This window comes from Uranotaenia lowii, chromosome 2 (genome assembly GCF_029784155.1).
Source record: "Uranotaenia lowii strain MFRU-FL chromosome 2, ASM2978415v1, whole genome shotgun sequence".
NCBI classification, from domain to species: Eukaryota; Metazoa; Arthropoda; class Insecta; order Diptera; family Culicidae; genus Uranotaenia; species Uranotaenia lowii.
Window position 1 is genome coordinate 413,801,876 of NC_073692.1, and position 19,542 is coordinate 413,821,417.

Genomic DNA, 19,542 nt, shown 5'->3' on the forward strand with positions numbered 1-19,542 from the left:
GACCTGTGTGTGCCTAGTTGTCTTAATTTCTTTTTTCCCTTCAAAGCTCTCGTCAAAAGTGAAAGCTTGTTGTTGTATTTTCTTCGCGAACAACAATCGTGACCAAAATTGGTTGTGTTAAAATGTTTCGATTTCTTATTCCAGACCACGTAATTTACGGATATTTTTCTCTCTCTCTCTCTCTTTTCGATTGATTTATGTAGCGTTAATTTTCGTTTTATTTTTTGTCTTGTGATTTTGTATAAGATCATGTTTCTGAATCGGTGCTGCTTTAAGATGAAAGTGGTTCTTTGATACAGCTGTTACATTTCTGAATAACATTTATTATTATTTCATAATTTACGCGTTATGAATTAAAATACAAGAATTGCATTATGGGTTATTTAAATTCTACGGCTAGGGACGCACATACTCAAACCGATTCCGTCACTTTCCTAGTCACATTTTATGAATGTGTGGTGGTGGTTGGGAGGCGATAGTGGAAATATATCGAATATAAATTCTCCTTTTTGAAGGTTTTTGTTTCTTATTTCAATCGTAAACTAGGATAAAATTTTTCTCTTCTATATTTGTTATTCTTTCTTATTTTATTTTTACCTTAGTTTTCTAAACTGCTAAGAAGGATGAGTACGTCACATAAGGTTTCATATTGAATTTAAGCTTTTTCTCGCGCTTGTTCTCGTTTGATGAATCAATTTCTCTATAATTATCTAATCTTTATGAACCGGGTAAAGATAGTTTTCCGTTAATGTGATTCTCAACCCCATTGTAAATTTTAAATTAATATTTGAATAAAAGGAGTTTCCTCTCAGCCTTGATCGAGTTCGGTTGATTTTTTCTTCTCTCGTGACATAAGGCTAGTGTAGAATTTTGGTGCGTAAATCGAAAAGTGCGTGGCCATGAGCCCGTCTCCCGGCGATCATCCAGACAGGAAGCTTCCTGTTTGGATGGACCGAAATAACCTGTTCGGTCGCTTACATTACCTGTTCCTTCGAGGAGCAGGTGGTCAAAGTCTTCCCAAGAATCCTTTTACAATCGGCAAGTCAGTTGAAAACCATGCCGGTAAAATCGAAAGTGGATACTATGATAGCAAGAACCAGTGGTATGTGTTGAAAGTACGCAACGAAGAACAAGTTAAAAAACTCGAACTATTAAAAAGTTTAATCGATGGAACAAAAATAGAAATCGGTCGCCATCCGAATTTAAACACCCGAAAGTTTGTGGTTCAATGTCATGAGGTCGGTGAAATGACAAACGAAGAACTTCTCGCAGAACTCATACCTCAAAAGATTACCAAAGTGCAGCGCATCACCAGAAAAACATCAAACGGAATCGTTGGAACGTCGACTTTTATTTTAACCGTTAACAGCACCGTGATACCCGAGTTTATAGACTTCGGTCTTTTAAGATTGAGAACCCGAGTTTATTATCCGTTGCCCCTACTTTGTCGAAAATGTCTGGAATATGGTCATCCGAAGGCCAAATGCACGAACCAAATCGCTTGCATCAAATGCTCCGGAAAACACGAAAGCACCACGTGTCGCAATGATCCGTTTTGCCTGAATTGCAAAGAAAACCACAGTCCAGTTGATCGAAGTTGCAAGATCTGGAAAAATGAAGCCGCCTCACTTAAACTCGCCATCGACCTGAATATCTCCCTAGCCGAAGCACGGAAAAGTATAACATCCACCACTAGCATTTACAACACCAGCTACGCTGGCGTAGCCAAATTGCAGCCGCACACATCTAATAATCATCAAAACCCGAAGTCTTCAAGCACAAAGCCGAACGAGGTCCAACAGAAGCAGCATCAACCCAATCCGAACACCAAACGAAGCCACCAAAAACCGAATTTACCAGCACCAACCGAAAAATGTAGCGCAAATGTGCAAACGGACTCACCACCAAAAAAAAGGAATGATCCTCAACCTTTACGTCGCTCATCCTCCAATCCAGAAATGGAAGTGAACAGTGATCAGAGCAAAAATACTGAAATCCTCATCTTTACTCATGCGAGCCAGTGTAGCTCAGCCACGGTTTCGCATGATACAAAGTTGAAAAATAAACCTATCCCCTTCCCCTTCCCTATCCCTAAAAAACCCATCCTTAGATTTAAAAAATAGATTAGTTTGTATATTGACCATCGGCCAGAAAAACTTTGAATTAAGTAATGGGCCTAATAAAACCTTTGTTAAATAAAAAAAAAAAAAAATTTGAATAAAAAAAAACCAGAACAACTTTCATCGGTGTGTAACTACCTACACATCTTTATATTAATTCTTTTTCTTCGAAGAGTTAGTAATACATAAATGCACACCCCAATAGTATCGCCAGTAGTCAACTTAGAGAAATAATAAAAATTAATCATTGATTTTCGCCTTGAGAAAAACCCCCAGGTCTCTCCAAAGCCGGTTATTCCGAAATTTTATCCTTAGTTTAAACAATTTTCTTAAAACGAGGATTACAAAAGTCTGTCGGTTTTCTCGTTCTCTTCCGTTCGTCTTGTGTTCGTAATTTTCTTTTTGTTATCAACAGATTAAGACAATTTTACAGACACAGGTTACATTTGATGTACAACTAGTTTTAAACTGTGGGAGATATTACATTGATTTATCATTTGTTTACATAATTTAGATTTTACTCGTCCACATTCAACTCGTCATTCAACCAAATTTATCGAAATTTGAGAAATAACACTGTGCAGTTTTAGTCCAAATTTGGAACTGTGTTGTACTTTTATTTTGTTGCGGTTGTTTTTTGGTTTTTATTCGTTTTCATGAAATTTCCTTTTGATTAAACACAATTTTACAGTGCATTGTTGTCACAATTGTTTCGGGTTTGTATTTGAAATTTTGCAGCCAAGCTGACAAAAGATTGGCAAACACAGAATTAAATTTTAACTTTTTAAATTGAAAAAAAATAACCAATTTTTTTTTTGTGGAAACAAACAAATTCTTTCTATTCTTTGCATGAACTGTTTTTTTGTTGTTAATAAGTTTGTAAATATTTGGTCAGAACTTTTATTTTACTTATTTCAATCCAATCATTTCTGTTTAGTGGGAATAAAGTACCACGACATAGAAAATCATGAGAAGAACAAATTTTTATTCATAATTGCGAAAAAAGTTTATTTCTGTGTGTATGTGTTTACATATGAGCCTGCATTCGAGATGCATTTGCTTCATTACAATGATGTGTTCTTAAATGAATCTATATCGAAAATGATGTGGTTGTCTGCTGTGTAGTGTTTTATCGTCTGTTTGTATTTCTACGTTTAACATATTCAATTATATGTTCATTTTTATACCTTAATATATTGAATTCCGTTATGTACAAAGCTCAATAAAATGTTTGAGAGAGTGAGGGTATGTGGATTTTGTTTTGCTTTTCAATGCATGTCCCTGTGCATTTTCAAAGTGAGAAATGTTTGAATTGTTCATCTACGGTGTATGTTCTGTTGATAGCACTTAAAACATATACGAAAAAATCCTCCAGAACCTATGAGAATCGATTTCTATGAAAATTTTACTAAAACTCGTTTCACTTTTTATCTTAAGTGTTTTGCATCCTTAATTCGACCAATTTTGACCGATGTGTTGATATCGATAAAAAACATACTGTTGTAGCTTCAAATCGCTATCAAATTTTGAAAACGTATTACCTCTTTGACTTTCGTTCTTTTTTCTTATTGACGTACCGTCATTACCAACAGGAGGAATAAGTTGTTTTAATAAATTAAATAATAAAAAAGTGCTTGTAGGACGACGCAAGATCGCTTTCGGCCGCATTGCCGTTGCTGTTACCCCTACCAGTGTTGCTGCCGCTATTGTTCAATCTAGTGGTGGTAATCGCATTACGATTGACTGTGCCGCTACTGACTACGGCTCCGCCAGCCGTAGTGACCGTGACAACCGTTGTTTCTCCCGTCTGTGTTCCTACCTGATGATGAAGCAGTTGATGACGAGGCCTCCGCTGCTGTTGCTGTTGTCGAAGATGCTGATGATGATGTTGTTCAAGCAGCCCATTATCGTCGTCCTCGTCTTCAACATCTCCATCACCTCCATCGTCCATATCATCGTTAGTGGTATCGATGATCACCCCTGGTGTCCCGACTGCTGCACTGCCCCCACCGGCCACTACTTCCTCTTCCTCCTCTACTACTATTCCCTCGCCGGTTTCTTCTTCAATTTCCACATCCACGCCACTATCGATGATGCAATCGTAATCGACGCCTTCCACTATTTCGTACACGTCGCCCCCATTGTCGACGTCATCGTCATCGTTCTAAGTCAGACGATTCGGCTGGTCCGGTCGACGTTCCTCTATCGTGTAGACGGTGTTACCGACGCGGAAAAGTTCGGTGTGTGGACGCAATGTCGGTTCATGGGTAGCGATGATTCCTGCCTCGATCGATTCACCGGCGCGGATCAACGTGGCCTTTGAAGAAATTAGGAATGATGTCCCGTTAATGAATGTTTTTTTGTTCATCAACTTCCAACACATACCTGATTAAGATTTCCGATCGCAAGTTGATGTCCGTCCAGCGTTTGTACCTGGGCAATCGAGAGCGAAGTCGTGCCGTCGGCGTTCTCATGCTGGGTGACCACGTGCTGCTGTCCGTTTGCGGCTGCCTGTTCAAGTTGCTGTGCCTGGGCCTGGGAAACCGTGACCGATATCGTTCCGGTGGTGTCGATGGTCGTTTGCTGAGCCGCTGCCTGTGCCTGTTGGTCTGCCGCCGATGATCCTGCGCCATTTGATCCGCTCGTGTTGGCCTGTCCTGCAGCGTTACCTAATGTAACAATCATGGTGTTTGGAAACGTATGCATTAGGCTAGGAAGTTAAAATTTAAAATCAAAGTAGAAAGTAACCTTGCTTACTCTTCTTAACACGTTCTTTCTTTACACCCGGTTTCTTGAAGTGCCTCAGTTCCAAATGGCGACGTAGGTTACGAGACTGGCGGATGACGGCCTGGCAAATCGGGCAAGTGGCGGGTTGTTCAGATTGGGACTTGCTCTTAACCTCTGTAAAAGAGAAACAACATCAATAACATGTTTTCGACTTTCGAAAATAACAACGTACTGATAATTCCATCCTTGGTGTCGAGAACGGTTGCACCTTCGGCGTTGGCTTCCTTCTTGATGTCCTTTACAACGTTAGCGGCTTCCTCTGCACTGTTCACGATGATGGTCTGGATTGTACCTTCTTCGTCCGTTTTCAGTACCTTGGCAGCTTGGGTTCCACCCGTCGATACGGTTGCCGTTGCCTGGATAGTTCCGCTAGTGTTCTGGCCTTGCGATTGGGAGGGTTTCTTCGGGCGTTGCTTGCGTTTGCGGGTCGGCAGGAATTGGCTGATAACATCCTTGGTGACTTCGTCGCTCATCTGGTCCGGGGTGATGGTTTCGATAACTTGGGCCTGTACAGTCTGGGTCGGTGTCAAGGTGGTGATCAAATCTTCAGTCTAGAAGAGAGATACGATGTAAGAAAGGGCTTGGCTAGATAAAAAAAACACTGGTATGAAGTTTTTGTTTTCATTGAACTAGTCTTTTCGTACATCACACTAATCACTATTATTCTAACGATGACAGCTGGATTTTTTAAAAGTTAGGTATTGCGAAATTTCTAAATTTATTCTGAAGATTTTCTGAAATGGCTAAAACATGGCTAAACAATGTGAAAAAGTAATGTAAAAACTATACAAAGTTGTTTCAGTCACAGTAGAAAGTTTTTGAATAGTGGCAACATTGGATGGATTCTTGAGATACGAAACAGAACGACGACGAATTTTCAAAGATAGTTATTGCTTATTGCGTTGCACTATTATCTAAAAAATTTGACGTTTCTAAAATGTGTGTGAATTAAGATACAGTCATTCTGAGAAAAAAAGAAGATTTTTGGACATTTTCACTCAAACCTTGAAAGCTCAGGGATTACTCAATGCCTTGTTAGAACTCTTCAAAGTGATTCTTTAAAAATACGACTATCATAATATGTAAAGTTTTCAAAAAAATCGACCAGCTATATCAAAAGTTTGACGAGGAACAAAAGTTTTACGAGGAACAATATGTTAGGCCGAAGGTCGCTACACTGAACAAAATCGGGCTATAAGGTTTATTGGGAATTCTAGTGTTTTCGCACTAAAGGAAAATCCAATACTTTTTATCAGTAGCCGAATGATTTATTTTATAAGAAATTTCAATGAATGTTATGGAGAGCGAAATTATTATGATTTATTATCTAATCTAGTGTTATGAATGGTTCCATCATTGCAATCAAATACGCCTGTAATTCAATTTCTATTTCCATCTTATTCATATAAATAACTAAATTGATCTCGTTAAAACATTTATTACAACAAATCTTCCAAAAATGTAAACGTTATACTGCACTGCACTTCAAACACTTATTGATGATTGATGCGGTTCCATGCATTGATCCTGGCTGGTGCATAAATCCTGATTCAGCTGGTCGGGCGCTGCTGTTCTGGTGGATTGATGTTTTTCCTGGGAAAAAATCAGCATTTAGTTTCAAACGAATTATGTTTTTGAAAAAAAAAGTATGAATTACCTATGCATGGCAAAGAATGGAACCGTGTGCTTTACTAGCTGAAGTCCGGATCTGTATTTCTCCGGTGCTGGCCGTCATTTTAAGTCCCGTGTTTTACCTGTTAGGATAGATAACAAAATATTAACACCAAGGTCGTTCAGCCGTTCCATTTTTTTAACTTACGTTCATAAATGTTTAGCTTTTATCACGGCGATGGTATTTTAGTTTTGTTTGCTGCCATTCAACTGGTAAAATCTTCCGGTCAAAAATTACTGGCTCAACACAAACAATCGTTCTTCTTGATTTATGTTCTCCAAACAGAATTGAAAACGGACACGCCAACATGTATACTAACTTTTGAATGTTGAAATACATAGGAATTTTATATATGTTTTCCTAGGTAGAACAAGCTTATGAAATTCATTGGATTATTCCATATTTCGTAATGGATTTATCGTTAGTTTCTATCAAACACTGAATGATAAGATTTATTAGATTGACCCTATAAATTTTATAGCCCAATTTGGTTTCATAATTATTGGATTGTCCTATGCATTTCACCAAGTGAGTGAAGCAGATACAATTTATTGGATTTTGCTATATCTTTCAAAGGATAATTTAGTAGCTAAAATTTGACTGTGAATAGTAAGATTTATTAGAATGACCTTATAAATTTAATCGCCTAATTTGGTTCATTTTATTTACATAGTATTCCGTCTTACGACATAACTTGACGAACATAATTCCTAAAATTCACTCGGTTCATAGCCACCGTTCTCCAATTTCTCGGGCACCCCACGTTCGCCAGATCACGCTCCACTTGGTCTAACCACCTCGCTCGTTGCGCCCCCGCTCGCCTTGTTCCTACCGGATTCGTAGCGAACACCTGTTTTGCAGGACAGTCGTCCGGCATTCTCGCAACATGTCCCGCCCAGCGTATCCGGCCAGCCTTAACCACCTTCTGGATACTGGGTTCGCCGTAGAGTCGCGCGAGCTCGTGGTTCATCCTTCGCCTCCACACTCCATTCTCCTGTACGCCGCCAAAGATGGTTCTAATTTGGTTCAGTGTAGGCCGAATGGGTTAAAAGGCCGAAGGATGTTCGGCCGAATAGGGCAATAGGCCGAATGGGACATTAGGCCGAAGGTTATTTGGCCGAATATTATAAGGCCGAATGGTCGTAAGGCCGAATGGCCATAAGACCGAATGGTCATTAGTCGTAAGGCCGAATGGTCGCAAGGCCGAATGGTTGCAAGGCCGAATGGTCGCAAGGCCGAAAGGTCGTTAGGCCGAATGGTCGTAAGGCCGAATGAATGCCAGGCCAATTGACATATTAACGCTTGTTTGCATTTTGGGGCGTATAGTAGTTTGGCCGAATGGGCGATAAGGCCGAATGTTCATTGGGCCGAATAGTCATCAGGCCGAATGGATGCAAGGCCGGATTCAACCATTCGGCTTTGTGACCATTCGGCCTATCGTCCATTCGGTCTTACAACCATTCGACCTGATGACCATTCGGCCTTACGAACATTTGACCTATTGTCCATTCTGCCTAACAGCCATTCTGCCTACAGACCATTCGGCTTAACTGCCATTTGCCCCAACATGCTAACAAGCGTTGATATGTCTTATCGACCTGGCATACATTCGGCCTAACGACCATTTTGCCTAATGAACATTCGGCCTAGTCATTATTCGGCCAAATGGCCATTCGGCCTTATGACCATTCGGCCTAACGACCATTCGGCCAAATGACCATTCGGCCTAAGGACCATTCGGCCTTATGACCATTCGGCCAAATGACCATTCGGCCTAACGACCATTCGACCTGATGTCCATTCGGCCTAATAACCATTCAGCCTTATGACCTTTCGGCCTAATGATCATTCGGCCGAACTTCCTTTCGGCATTGCGTCCTTTCGGCCTAACAGCCTTCGGCTGGTTAGTCGTCGGCCGAATAACCCATTCGGCCAGATAACCCATTCGGCCTAACGTCCATCGGCCAAATGACCTTCGGCCGAATGGCTGTCGGCCTCATGACTTTCGGCCAAATGACCCAGCCTCGACGTGTACTGAAAGTTGCGAAAGTTTTGGTCGAGTGATCCATGTTTTCCATCCAACAATGTTTTCGTCAATTTTTTATCAAAATGACATTTCATGATTTTCTGATTTTGAAACACGCAAGGTCTTTTGATACACTAGGTTCTCCGACTTTCACAGTAAGTAGGCGAGGAGTGAGCGGGGCTCTCAATGAGTTTGTTTATTTTTTGCTCAGCTTTTCGGTGGTTTGTTGGTAAACAAACTTCATGAGTTCCGTATAGTTGCATAGCCTACATAGCCAAAATGGCTGAATCGGGAATTCGATATTCGGTAACACCTCCTGAATATATACACACCTTGGAAACACGAACCAGTCAGAAACAAAGAGCTCCAGTTTATTTTTGTAAACAACCGATAAGAGTCTGTCCTCTCCGAAATGGGATAATTCTGGAGTTTATTTTAACTAGGTCGTATGAACCAATATAAACAAACTTGAGTTATTAACTGAAAATGATTGATAAAGTTGTGTTCTATGTTTGGTTGAAACTTGGCTTCATTTTGTCAATGAATAACTTTACCAAAATTATTTGAATTTAGGACATATGATGTCGCGAAATAGTCGCGAAAAGTGCTTCGGCAAGAGCGGAAAATTTTACGGGAAAAGGACAGGAAACTCTCTGAAGAAATGATCTTTATTGATCCTAGCATGGTGAGACGCTGCAAATTGGTGTCGGGTGAGTACAATAAACTTCACTTTTACTTTTACATGTTTAAATAGCTAGTATTATTTTTGTCATTACAGACCAGATTACAGCCAAATTGGTAGAAATCGATGAATGATTTTTCGCACTCCTTAAACGGGAAGCTTATCTACAATCCACTCCGAAGGAATTTCTGAGTTTTTGGAATCAAACTTATCGATTGACCATAAGGACGTTTGAGCCAAATGAGAAATGCATAAAGTCGTAAGTACATCCTCATTCATAGGAACCTAATTAATTTAAGCCAATTCCGAATACGTTAGCATGTTCTGCGTCCAATTTTACGCTGCCTTTCAAATTGTTAAAAAAAAAATAGACAAGCATTCATAAAATAAGTATTGAAAAAGTGATTCAGAACTTCAACATCGATTTTCTCAAAACATGTCGAGTGGCTCATACTACTTAATCAGAACTAACTCTAGAATTGATGAACATCGACAAGCTTTATTTTGAGGAATATTGTGCAATATTTTTTAGTTGTCAGTCTTGCAAAATATGAGCGATTTCCTCGGGTTCAATACTGTATTAAAAGGAGTTCACAACGTAAATAATCCAATAGACTGAGTCGAAACCCTGGGATCTTAAATGCTTCGTATTGGTTAAAAACTCATCCATGATTTTTTGCAGAATTTTTAAGTAACGTTTACATGAGTAAATTTGGACTTTTAGGTTTGTATGGGAAAATTGAATATTTAGTACTCAAAAATCATCATCAGTTTTGTTTCTTCTGTGCAACCAAGCCTGCTGATGGTTTTTGTGCCAATTTATAAATTCTTCGAAGGAAATTTTACACGTAACAACTTTGTCGAAGACCCTAACTTCATATCTTATTAGACAAAAAAGTTATAAGCTGTTTAACAGGAGTATGTCTTCTGGCATTGATAAACAATAAATTCAATTGACACCACTGCTTATACCCCGCGAATAGTGAACCTGTATATAGGAGAAGTGACATCTGAAACACAAAATTCCAATCGAGCAAAAGAACTGTCAAAATCGATTCCAATCGATCCGAGCATTTTGTCGCAGAGCTTTTACCTTTCTTATTGAAAACTCAACCAAGGAAGGTATTGCGATTGTTGTTATAGTTCAAACAGATAATTTTTTAGCTGGTCATATGAATTTATGATTAGGTGCAATTTTTTTTTAATGCTTTGGTGAATCATGTTTCTAGTTAGAAAGCTAACTGATTATTAACGAAATTCAAGTCATTCATACCGTTTATCGTGATTCTTCGGTCATCGAGTTCAATGTTATTTTGTTGGATTGAAGGAGCGTTCACTTTAGAGCTTGAACATTGAGCCAGAAAACAGTGCTGGGAATTTTTTTGTCCAAGATTTCGGCGATGTTGCCACATATTTCATTTTAAGAGGGATCAGATGTCGCTTCTCTTATATGAAGGTTCACTACCCGCGAAGTATTGCATGAAAAGTAGTCAGGGGCCGTCCACATACCACGTGGACAACTTAGGGGGGGGGGGGGGATATGGAAATGTCCACGCTTGTCCACGGAGAGGGGGGTAGGGGTTTGGGTCATGTCCACGTGGACATACTTACTTTCAAAATATTTTCTAAAGGTGAATAAATATTAAGATGTTTAAATCAAAGTCTTAAAATTTCAAAGCTTTCCAGTTTAAGTTTGAACAATTAGTAGTGATAAATATGATAAATTAGAAGTTTAAAATTTTTAAAATTATTTTATATCAGGAAATTATTATTATTTTTTTTTCAAAATCAGCCATGTCAATTACAAAAAAGCAAAAAGAGGTGTTTTCTAACTGTCAAATTATAGGTATTAAAAAAAACTATTTCAAATCTGTCCACGTGGACATCCGGGGAGGGGGGTAGGGGTTTGCCAAATGTCCACGCTAGTCCACGGAGGGGGAGGAGGGGGTCACAAATCTCATTTTTCTGTCCACGTGGTATCTGAACGGCCCCTCATGCAATACCTCGCAAGGCACCCAGCAATGGTGTCTATTGAATTTATTTTTAATCAATACCAAAAGACATACCCCTGTTGAACAGCTAATAACTTTTTTGTCTGATAAGATACGAAGTTACAGTCTTCGACAAAGTTGTTCAGCGGAAAATTTCCTTCGAAGAATTTATAAATTGGCACAAAAACCATCAGCATGCTCGGTTGCACAGAAGAAACAAAACTGATGATGATTTTTCAGTACAAAATATTCAATTTTCCCATACAAACCTAAAAGTTCAAATTTACTCATGTAAACGTTACTTAAAAATTCTGCAAAAAATCATGGATGAGTTTTTAACCAAAACGAAGCATTTAAGACCCCAGGGTTTGAGAAATTCAAAAATGACCCGAAATCGACTAAGTCTAATGGAGCAATCCTTGCACTGACAATTTTTTAACATCTTTCATGGTGTTTTTTGGTAGTAAATCGATTCGAAATTAAAGCTAGAATATTGAAAAATAACTGTTTTTATACATGAAGAAATATTCTGTTTACAATTCAATAATTAAGAAATCTTGGAGGGAGCTCGATAAACTTTGTGACTAACTGCGAGTAGTACTATCAGTAATCATTACGGCGATAAGGCTCTATAGGTGGTTACTCGTTAAAAAAAAAATGACCAAACTGTTGAAAATTAAAGTTACACTCTACAGGCTACTCACGCAAACATTGTTTCCCACGTCGATGACGGCCTTGACGGCATGGTTCTGTGGTACCAGGGTCGGGTGCAGCTGAATCGATGTGGTGTACGTCGTGTTGTCATCCTTGTGGGATACCGTCTGCGGTGCGAGGCCCTGAATGTTGAGACAGTGGGCCGCCTGCAGCAGCGATGGGAGCTGAGAGTGATCCACACTCACCTCTCCCCGGTAGACGAACTCCAGCAGAGCCTCCAGATCGTTCGCATTGACGCCGGCCAGCATGACGACCGGATGTTTGCACGGTGTGTTCTGTGTTGTCGTAGGTGTTGAGCCAGCCGTACGCGAAAGAGACGGAACGAAAACAGAGAAAAGAATGAGGAAAAAATTAGTTTTATTATTATATCGATTTCACAAAACATCATCCGTGCTCGCGCGTGCTCTTCAGCACTCCCGGGCCATTCGAAACACGGACAGCTCAGCTCAACTCAACTCAAATCAAACGCGCGAACATACACTCTACTCATCACGAAAACCTAACTAAAGCATGGCCCGAAAGAGCATTTCCCTGGAAAGCATTTAGCAGTTACTGTATAAGTTCTACCGGTTCTATACGATTCCTTCTGTTATTGTAACTCCTAACGCCCAACGCCCAACCCCCTTCAACAACACGAGAGCTGCTTTTTTCTCCAGCGGGAGATTTTGTGTGTACATACTGTGTAGAAAGGAAAATTAAGGCGAGAGGTCACAACAGCAACAAAATCAAAATATTCAGAGCGCGGCAGAAGATAGCAAGCAAGCAAATCTCCACACAATCAGCAACAGCAGCAGCACCAGCCTCAGACTTTTTATGCTCGCGCGCACTTATCTCACTCACTCACTATGCTCTTGTTCTTCTCCCTGACTCTCCCCAGCACTCCGTGTCGGTGGCAGGCAGGGCAGGCAATGAGGCAACCGAGACCAGATGATCTCGCACTCAAATGAATGAAGGCAAAGCATTCGAGTTTGAGTTCGGTCCTACCCTACCCTAGCGATAGCAGCAGCAGCACCTGGTCTGGTGGCCGGCCAGAGTCATTCTTCTCTTAGCTCTGGACCGGGATTTACGGGACTCTTTCCATCTCCGATCATCCCACATCACATCTCCCACATTGCATGTCCGTCCGTAGGTACGCTCGTGTGATGAAGGAGTAAAAAAAACATTGGAAGCAGCTTCTGTAGCTGGCTGAGCGACAGAAAACATAAATACAAAGTTGGTTGTATTTTTATTTTCAAACCCGTAAGATGGTAGAAGCATGCTTTCGAGAAAACCCGCCAACCGCGGCTCGATTCAGTACGCGAGGAAGCTCGCTCGCTTAAGATGCGGGCCTGTGGTGGCCTAAACAGATCTTCCATATTCATAGAACGTTCGTCGCCCAATGGCATGTAGCAATAAAAAAAAACTAGCTCGGCCGTTTGCTGCTATCTTTTAGTTTTTGAGCTAGCTTCCCAATGGAGTTTTATGATGGTTGGCAAGCTGAATTGTTTCCCATGAATTATGTTTCCAAACGTAGGGGTCTTGATGAAATTACGGATATCGAATATTTTTATGGGAAACTTTTTTTTTAAATTTTTATATGTGGTTGTATTTGACACAGTGTAGGTAAATATAAAATTCTAACAAAAATGTGTGTAGTTTTATGCTTGTTTACAAGATAATGACAATGAATTCGTTACGTTTAGAAACAATATATTCAGTTCTAATCAAACAATTGAACATAAAAAAAAATGCCTCGAAACACACGCTACGTGAGTGAACATTAACACAGTAAATAGCTGTCATAGTGCTAAAGAGAGACGCTTCTTCATCTGCTGGGTGGATAAGAATCAATGATTTTTTCAAAAAAATTTAAAAAAAATCTGTTTTTTTTTGTTTTTTTTTTGTTTTTAAGTTTTTGTTAAATAGGATATGTTCAATAAAAAATTTGCCTGGAATGATTCTTAGCTGACTTGTTTTCCGTTTAAACTTTGCAGTTGTTTGTCAGTATTGACTTGAGTGATGAATACACGCAGAGAACACTCGGATTTTGAAACAAAACGGAACTGGCTTTGATTCAAAACATTCATTATTTTTAACCAAACTCCTGTTTTCTATGAATCAATGAATTATAGTTTTGATTCAAATGCACAATTTTTGAAAGAAAGAATTAATTTTTTGAACTGAATAATTTTGGACTTTGATTCAAAACAAATTCTTGTATTAAAAAATAAAATAAAAATAAAAAACAAATAAAACTACTTTGCATCAAATGAAACTGTTTTTGTATCGAAACATTAAGATTGTGATTCAATGATTTTTCCCAAAATCAAAGGAAACAATCCTTTGTTTTTGCGGCACTTTCCTTAGAAATAAAAAATCTTTTCGTTGCGTTTAGGAAAACAAAGAAATACTGATAACCGTTACTGCCGGTTTTGAGCCTGGATTCAAGAATGAGACACTTTCTTTTTTTATTATTGTTTTTTCTTGTTCAATTTAGTTCTACTGTCATTATTCCTTATCTTTATTTTTTTTTTCAAAATTTAGTTTTTGATTATTCGATTTATTCTATTTTATTTATATTTTATTATAACTTTATGGTTTTTTTTAAATATATTTTATTTGTTTATTCTATTTATTTATTCCTATTGAAGAATAAATTGCCGCTAGTTGCAAGAGGCTACCGTCGGTAATTACGTTGCTCCAGGTGCAAGAAGAAAAATCGAATTGTAAACGAAAAGATGTGTTTTTCGGTTAGTTAAATATGAATATTCTTTAAAATGCAAAACAATGTGAAAAATATATAAGATTTATGTCATTTTTCCATTTTGATTAAAATAGTTGATTTATTTGTGGGTTAAATTCGTTGTTCTTGTAGAGACGAACCAGCTAAAGGCTGAATAATAAAGACAAAAAAATCGTTGCTCGTACATTCGAAGTTCTGATATTCTGTTATTCACTCTTGTGAAAAATCTCAACGCTAACGTTTGTATTGAAGTTCTATATAAGTTCCTCATGGAACCAAAAAGCTCGTAACAAGTTCTGTTTGGAACCAAAAAGTTCGTAAGAAGTTCTACATTGAACCAAAAAATTCGTAAGAAATTCGTAACGAAGCACGATGAGCCTTATTGAATTCTGGATTTTTTAAGGTACTTGGAACGCACAAAAATGTTCTATGCTACTTGTTTAGACTTTCTATGTTCGGTCAGAAGTCCAAATAAAGCACCTATTTTCATTTCTCTTGAGTACCTTTTACTCAGCCAAATGTGAACTTCTAATGCACAGGATTAAGTATCTATGTGACTTTTGGTTACTTGGGTTAGGTTCATTTAAAAAAAAATCTATGTTGTTGTGTGAATTCTTATTTTTATGTTTTTGAATTTTTTTATTTCAATATTCTTTTTATCAATTTAATTTCTTTTTTCTTTAAATTGAATTCATTACTAGAAGAAAAGCTGAGGGCTCCTTTGTTCTATGAATAACGTTATTAATAATGTTTTCATCAGCGGTGTTTAAACTCGCCTCGGAAAGAATCATTCGGCTGATTTTTTCCGAGTTTAACTTGTTGTGTGCAGATTGATTTTATCTTCGTTCCAATCATGACGTGATTGCACACAAAACGAAGAGAACAGTTCCGAGTTGATGTTTTCCCCTCCTCGCAGGAATAAAATCACACCAATGAAACAACAGAACGAAGCTTACCGTACACGAATGCTCACGAGCGATCGTTGCCCGACGGACCGAGTTAACATTCCTCGCACCCTTCTCTCGCTCGTTTCCCGTTCCCTTGTATCTATCACTTTTAGCCACGCCCCCATGCGTTGTCCGATTGATGTGTTCGGCTGCCGAACGAAAACGATTTTTTCTTTAATTCGCTGAACTGTTCGTTTGCTTCGCTGATGTTTCTCCCCCGATTGCTGTTTACTCCTGCCGAGTTTACCCGAAGCTTACTTCCTGATGCTTTCCGAGTTGAACTTTAGATAGCATCATTGCAGATTGAGTTTAACGAAATAAAATCGTTCTGCAAAGAAGGGCAAAGTGCGAGTATGTAGACTCGCGATTTTAACATCTCTGGTTTTCATATCAAGTCAGTAAAATTTTCATTAGTGTGGCTAGAATATAATTAATTCTAGGATAAGAAATTCACACTTAATATTTTAACGAGATACAGTACCGTTCATAATTGTATAGAAATTGGAAGCACGCGCACTGTCACTTCGACTTTGAACTTCGATAACTTTTTACTCTGATGACATGTTTTGATCATTTTTTTTGCGTTAGATAGATCAACCATCACACTATTATATCACAAAATTTGAGCTTTCTGGAGTTTGTGTGGCCTGAGATACAGTAATTCTACGAAAATCGGACTTTTTGGACTTTTCTCATTCAAACTGCAATATCTCAGAAACTACGCTACATTTTTTATTGAAATTTTGCAGAGTGATTGTTGAAATAATAAATTTCTATAGAAATCGCATTTCTAGGTTCATGCTTGAAATATTGTACCACACATAACTTTTGATCCCATCGATAGAACTTTTCAAAAACTTCAGACATGCTAGCTTATTATTTCAACAATCACTCTGCAAAATTTCAATAAAAAATGTAGCGTAGTTTCTGAGATATTGCAGTTTGTATGAGAAAAGTCCAAAAAGTCCGATTTTCGTAGAATTACTGTATCTCAGGCCACACAAACTCCAGAAAGCTCAAATTTTGTGATATAATAGTGTGATAAGGCTATGATCATTTAGTATCCGGGCAGTTACAAACGTGTGTATTTTAAAAACTATTCATTTGATCGAAAAACTTTCTATGGAAGAAATGAAGGTGTTAATATGACATTTAATGTAAAAACATAGAAAAAAATATTTATCAATGATTTAAAGAAATACTCTAACTTTTTCATAAAATCTCTTTTTTATCTTTGCACACTTTTTTCAGTCATGTATTGATTTATTTTTTTTTCCACAGAAGCAAAACCTTTGCAAAATCATGACATTTTACACAAACTCACCTGGAAAAAGCAATTGGAATCTGGTTGGAACCTTTTCATGAGTAGGCACTTCGCAGAATTTGATCTCTTAAATCCGGTTTTATCAAAAAAAATTTTGTCTATCAGAACACATCTGTCATATTGCGTAAAAACCGGATGCACAGATTGCGATCTTTGGAACTGATCATTATTAGTTATTTACTTGGTGTCTACTAGTCAGGCAACACTTTTTGCCTGCCGGAAATGGATTTTTTGCATTATTTAAAGAGTCTGGATTCAGTTATCCCCAATAACCATAGATTTTTTACCATATTTAAGATCAAGGGTTGCACTCCGATGGTTAGATTGAACTTCGTGTGGATCCTAGAGTGGCTCCTTATACTTCTTAACCATTTGGTCCGAAACAAGATCACAAAAAAATCGACAGTTCATGAGCTTTCAAGTCAACAATGAAGAATTTTCGAGGCACAAAATGCGTAAAAGGAGCAAATTTGTGCAAAATTATTTTTACCATGTCTTTTTGCATCGTAAATATCTCAAACACACGTTAACTTAAAAATCTATCAAAAATAGGCAAGATAGTCCTTTTCATAACCAACACAACGCTATTGAAATTTTGCATATCCGAGCTCAATTAACGTAGCTATCACCGAAATAAAGTGCCCGGATACTAAATGATCATAGCCTTAGTTGATCTATCTAACGCAAAAAAATGATCGAAAAATATCATCAGAGTAAAAAGTTATGGAAGTTCAAAGCCGAAGTGACTGTGCGCGTGCTTCCAATTTCTATACAATTATGAACGGTACTGTATATTAGACTAGTTCACTTTTCGGCTTTTTTCGCTGATCACAACGCCACTTACAGGGTTTGATCCTCATTCATTTTCAAGTACTCTGGCCAAATTTGAGCTCATTTGAGTAAGTTTCCAGCGTGCGCTAGAAGTTTTATTGAAAAAAGTCCATTTTTCTGGAAAATTTTCGTAGATGTGTTCTAGCAAGCTGTTGTTAATATAAAATGATAATTTTATAGTGCTCGGTGAATGGTATGACAAGCATTCGTATGTACCTGTTTTAGATAATTGACTAAATCAAACCGAAAAAATTTAAAAATTCATAAACTACCAACTTTTACAGAAAATTTACTTACAAGTTGAGAGCTTAAAATCAGTAGTAAATAGAAAAAAAATATTTTCGACATAAACTTTTCATAAAAAGATAGCCTTATTTATAACCTTTAATTTGATGTATAACACTTAATGATCGCAAGAGTGCTAGCAAAGTTATTCAAATATCTATGCAACAAATTTGATTTGATAAAATATTTTTCATTCAAGTTTGCTCCACACCAACTTGTGCCCAAGAAAGGATATTTTATTCAATCAAGTACCCCATGACGGGGCCAGGAGTTAAAAAAAAGCGCGCGCTTTGATCAAGTTGTAAGCAAGTCTTGATGCCACGTCTTGATGCCACGTTTTGCAGGTTGCATGATGCTAAAACTTGAATGGAGACAACATTATGATTCAAAGAATGTGATGTGAATGTTTGAATATCTTTGCTTGTACTGTTGCGATAATTAAGTGTTATACATCAAATTAAAGGTTAAAAATAAGGCTATCTTTTTAAGAAAAGTTTATATCGAAAATATTTTTTTTCTATTTACTACTGATTTTAAGCTCTTAACTTGTAAGTAAATTTTCTGTAAAAGTTGGTAGTTTATGAATTTTTAAATTTTTTCGGTTTGATTTAGTCAATTATCTAGAACAGGTTCATAAGAATGCTTGTCATACCATTCACCGAGCACTATAAAATTATCATTTTATATTAACAACAGCTTGCTAGAACACATCTACGGAAATTTTCCAGAAAAATGGAGTTTTTTCAATAAAACTTCTAGCGCACGCTGGAAACTTACTCAAATGAGCTCAAATTCGGCCAGAGTTCTTGAAAATGAATAAGGATCAAACCCTGTAAGTGGCGTTGTGATCAGCGAAAAAAGCCGAAAAGTGAACTAGTCTACTGTATATTCAAACAATTAGAAAACAATGGGTTCCCGAACAGGAGAGCATATCAAAATAAAAACCCAAACGTATCTCACCAAGATATTTACATTTGATTCAGTTATAATTAAGTACTCTAAATTTTCGATTTTAAGTTTTTCCAATCTGAATTATATTTTTTCGAAGCACTCATATCTTGATAAGTTATAATTTCGATAGGTTTTGTTCTGTCCAATATCAAACTATGCTATCTGAATAAGATATAATCTTGAAAGGTGCATATCTAAAATTGATATAATTTAGCTATGATTGCATAGATTTTATGATATAATTTGAGATATTTTAACAAACTGATTAAAATGTAAATTTATGTCAATTAAGACGCACATATCTGTAGCATCGCATTTGTCACACATAAAATTAGATTTTCAGTGATTCAATTTTGTGTCATATTGTCTGCACAAAAAAGTAAGCATTGTTTGTGATGTAAAATTCAGTCGTCTTTGTGAATGAGGCTGCGACAATAAATAAATGATATAAATTATGTCATGTGATTTAATTAGTCATACCTTGCTCTTA

At 37.5% G+C, this 19,542-nt stretch overlaps 2 protein-coding genes across 2 annotated transcripts; one reads left to right on the forward strand and one right to left on the reverse strand.

Annotated features, from left to right (window-relative positions):
• Positions 1-171: 171 nt before the first annotated feature.
• Positions 172-12,286, reverse strand: LOC129741604 (transcription factor GAGA-like). The gene is made up of 5 exons (XM_055733342.1): positions 11,983-12,286; positions 5,080-5,458; positions 4,878-5,021; positions 4,506-4,789; positions 172-4,437 (listed from the first exon to the last, which is right to left on the reverse strand). The coding sequence occupies exons 1-5, from the start codon at positions 12,238-12,240 to the stop codon at positions 4,285-4,287; spliced, it is 1,218 nt and encodes a 405-aa protein (XP_055589317.1). The 5' UTR covers positions 12,241-12,286; the 3' UTR covers positions 172-4,284.
• LOC129743405 (uncharacterized) lies at positions 900-2,123 on the forward strand. Its single transcript, XM_055735440.1, has one exon. It carries the CDS (start codon positions 900-902, stop codon positions 2,121-2,123), a length of 1,224 nt encoding a protein of 407 aa, XP_055591415.1.
• Positions 12,287-19,542: the final 7,256 nt, after the last annotated feature.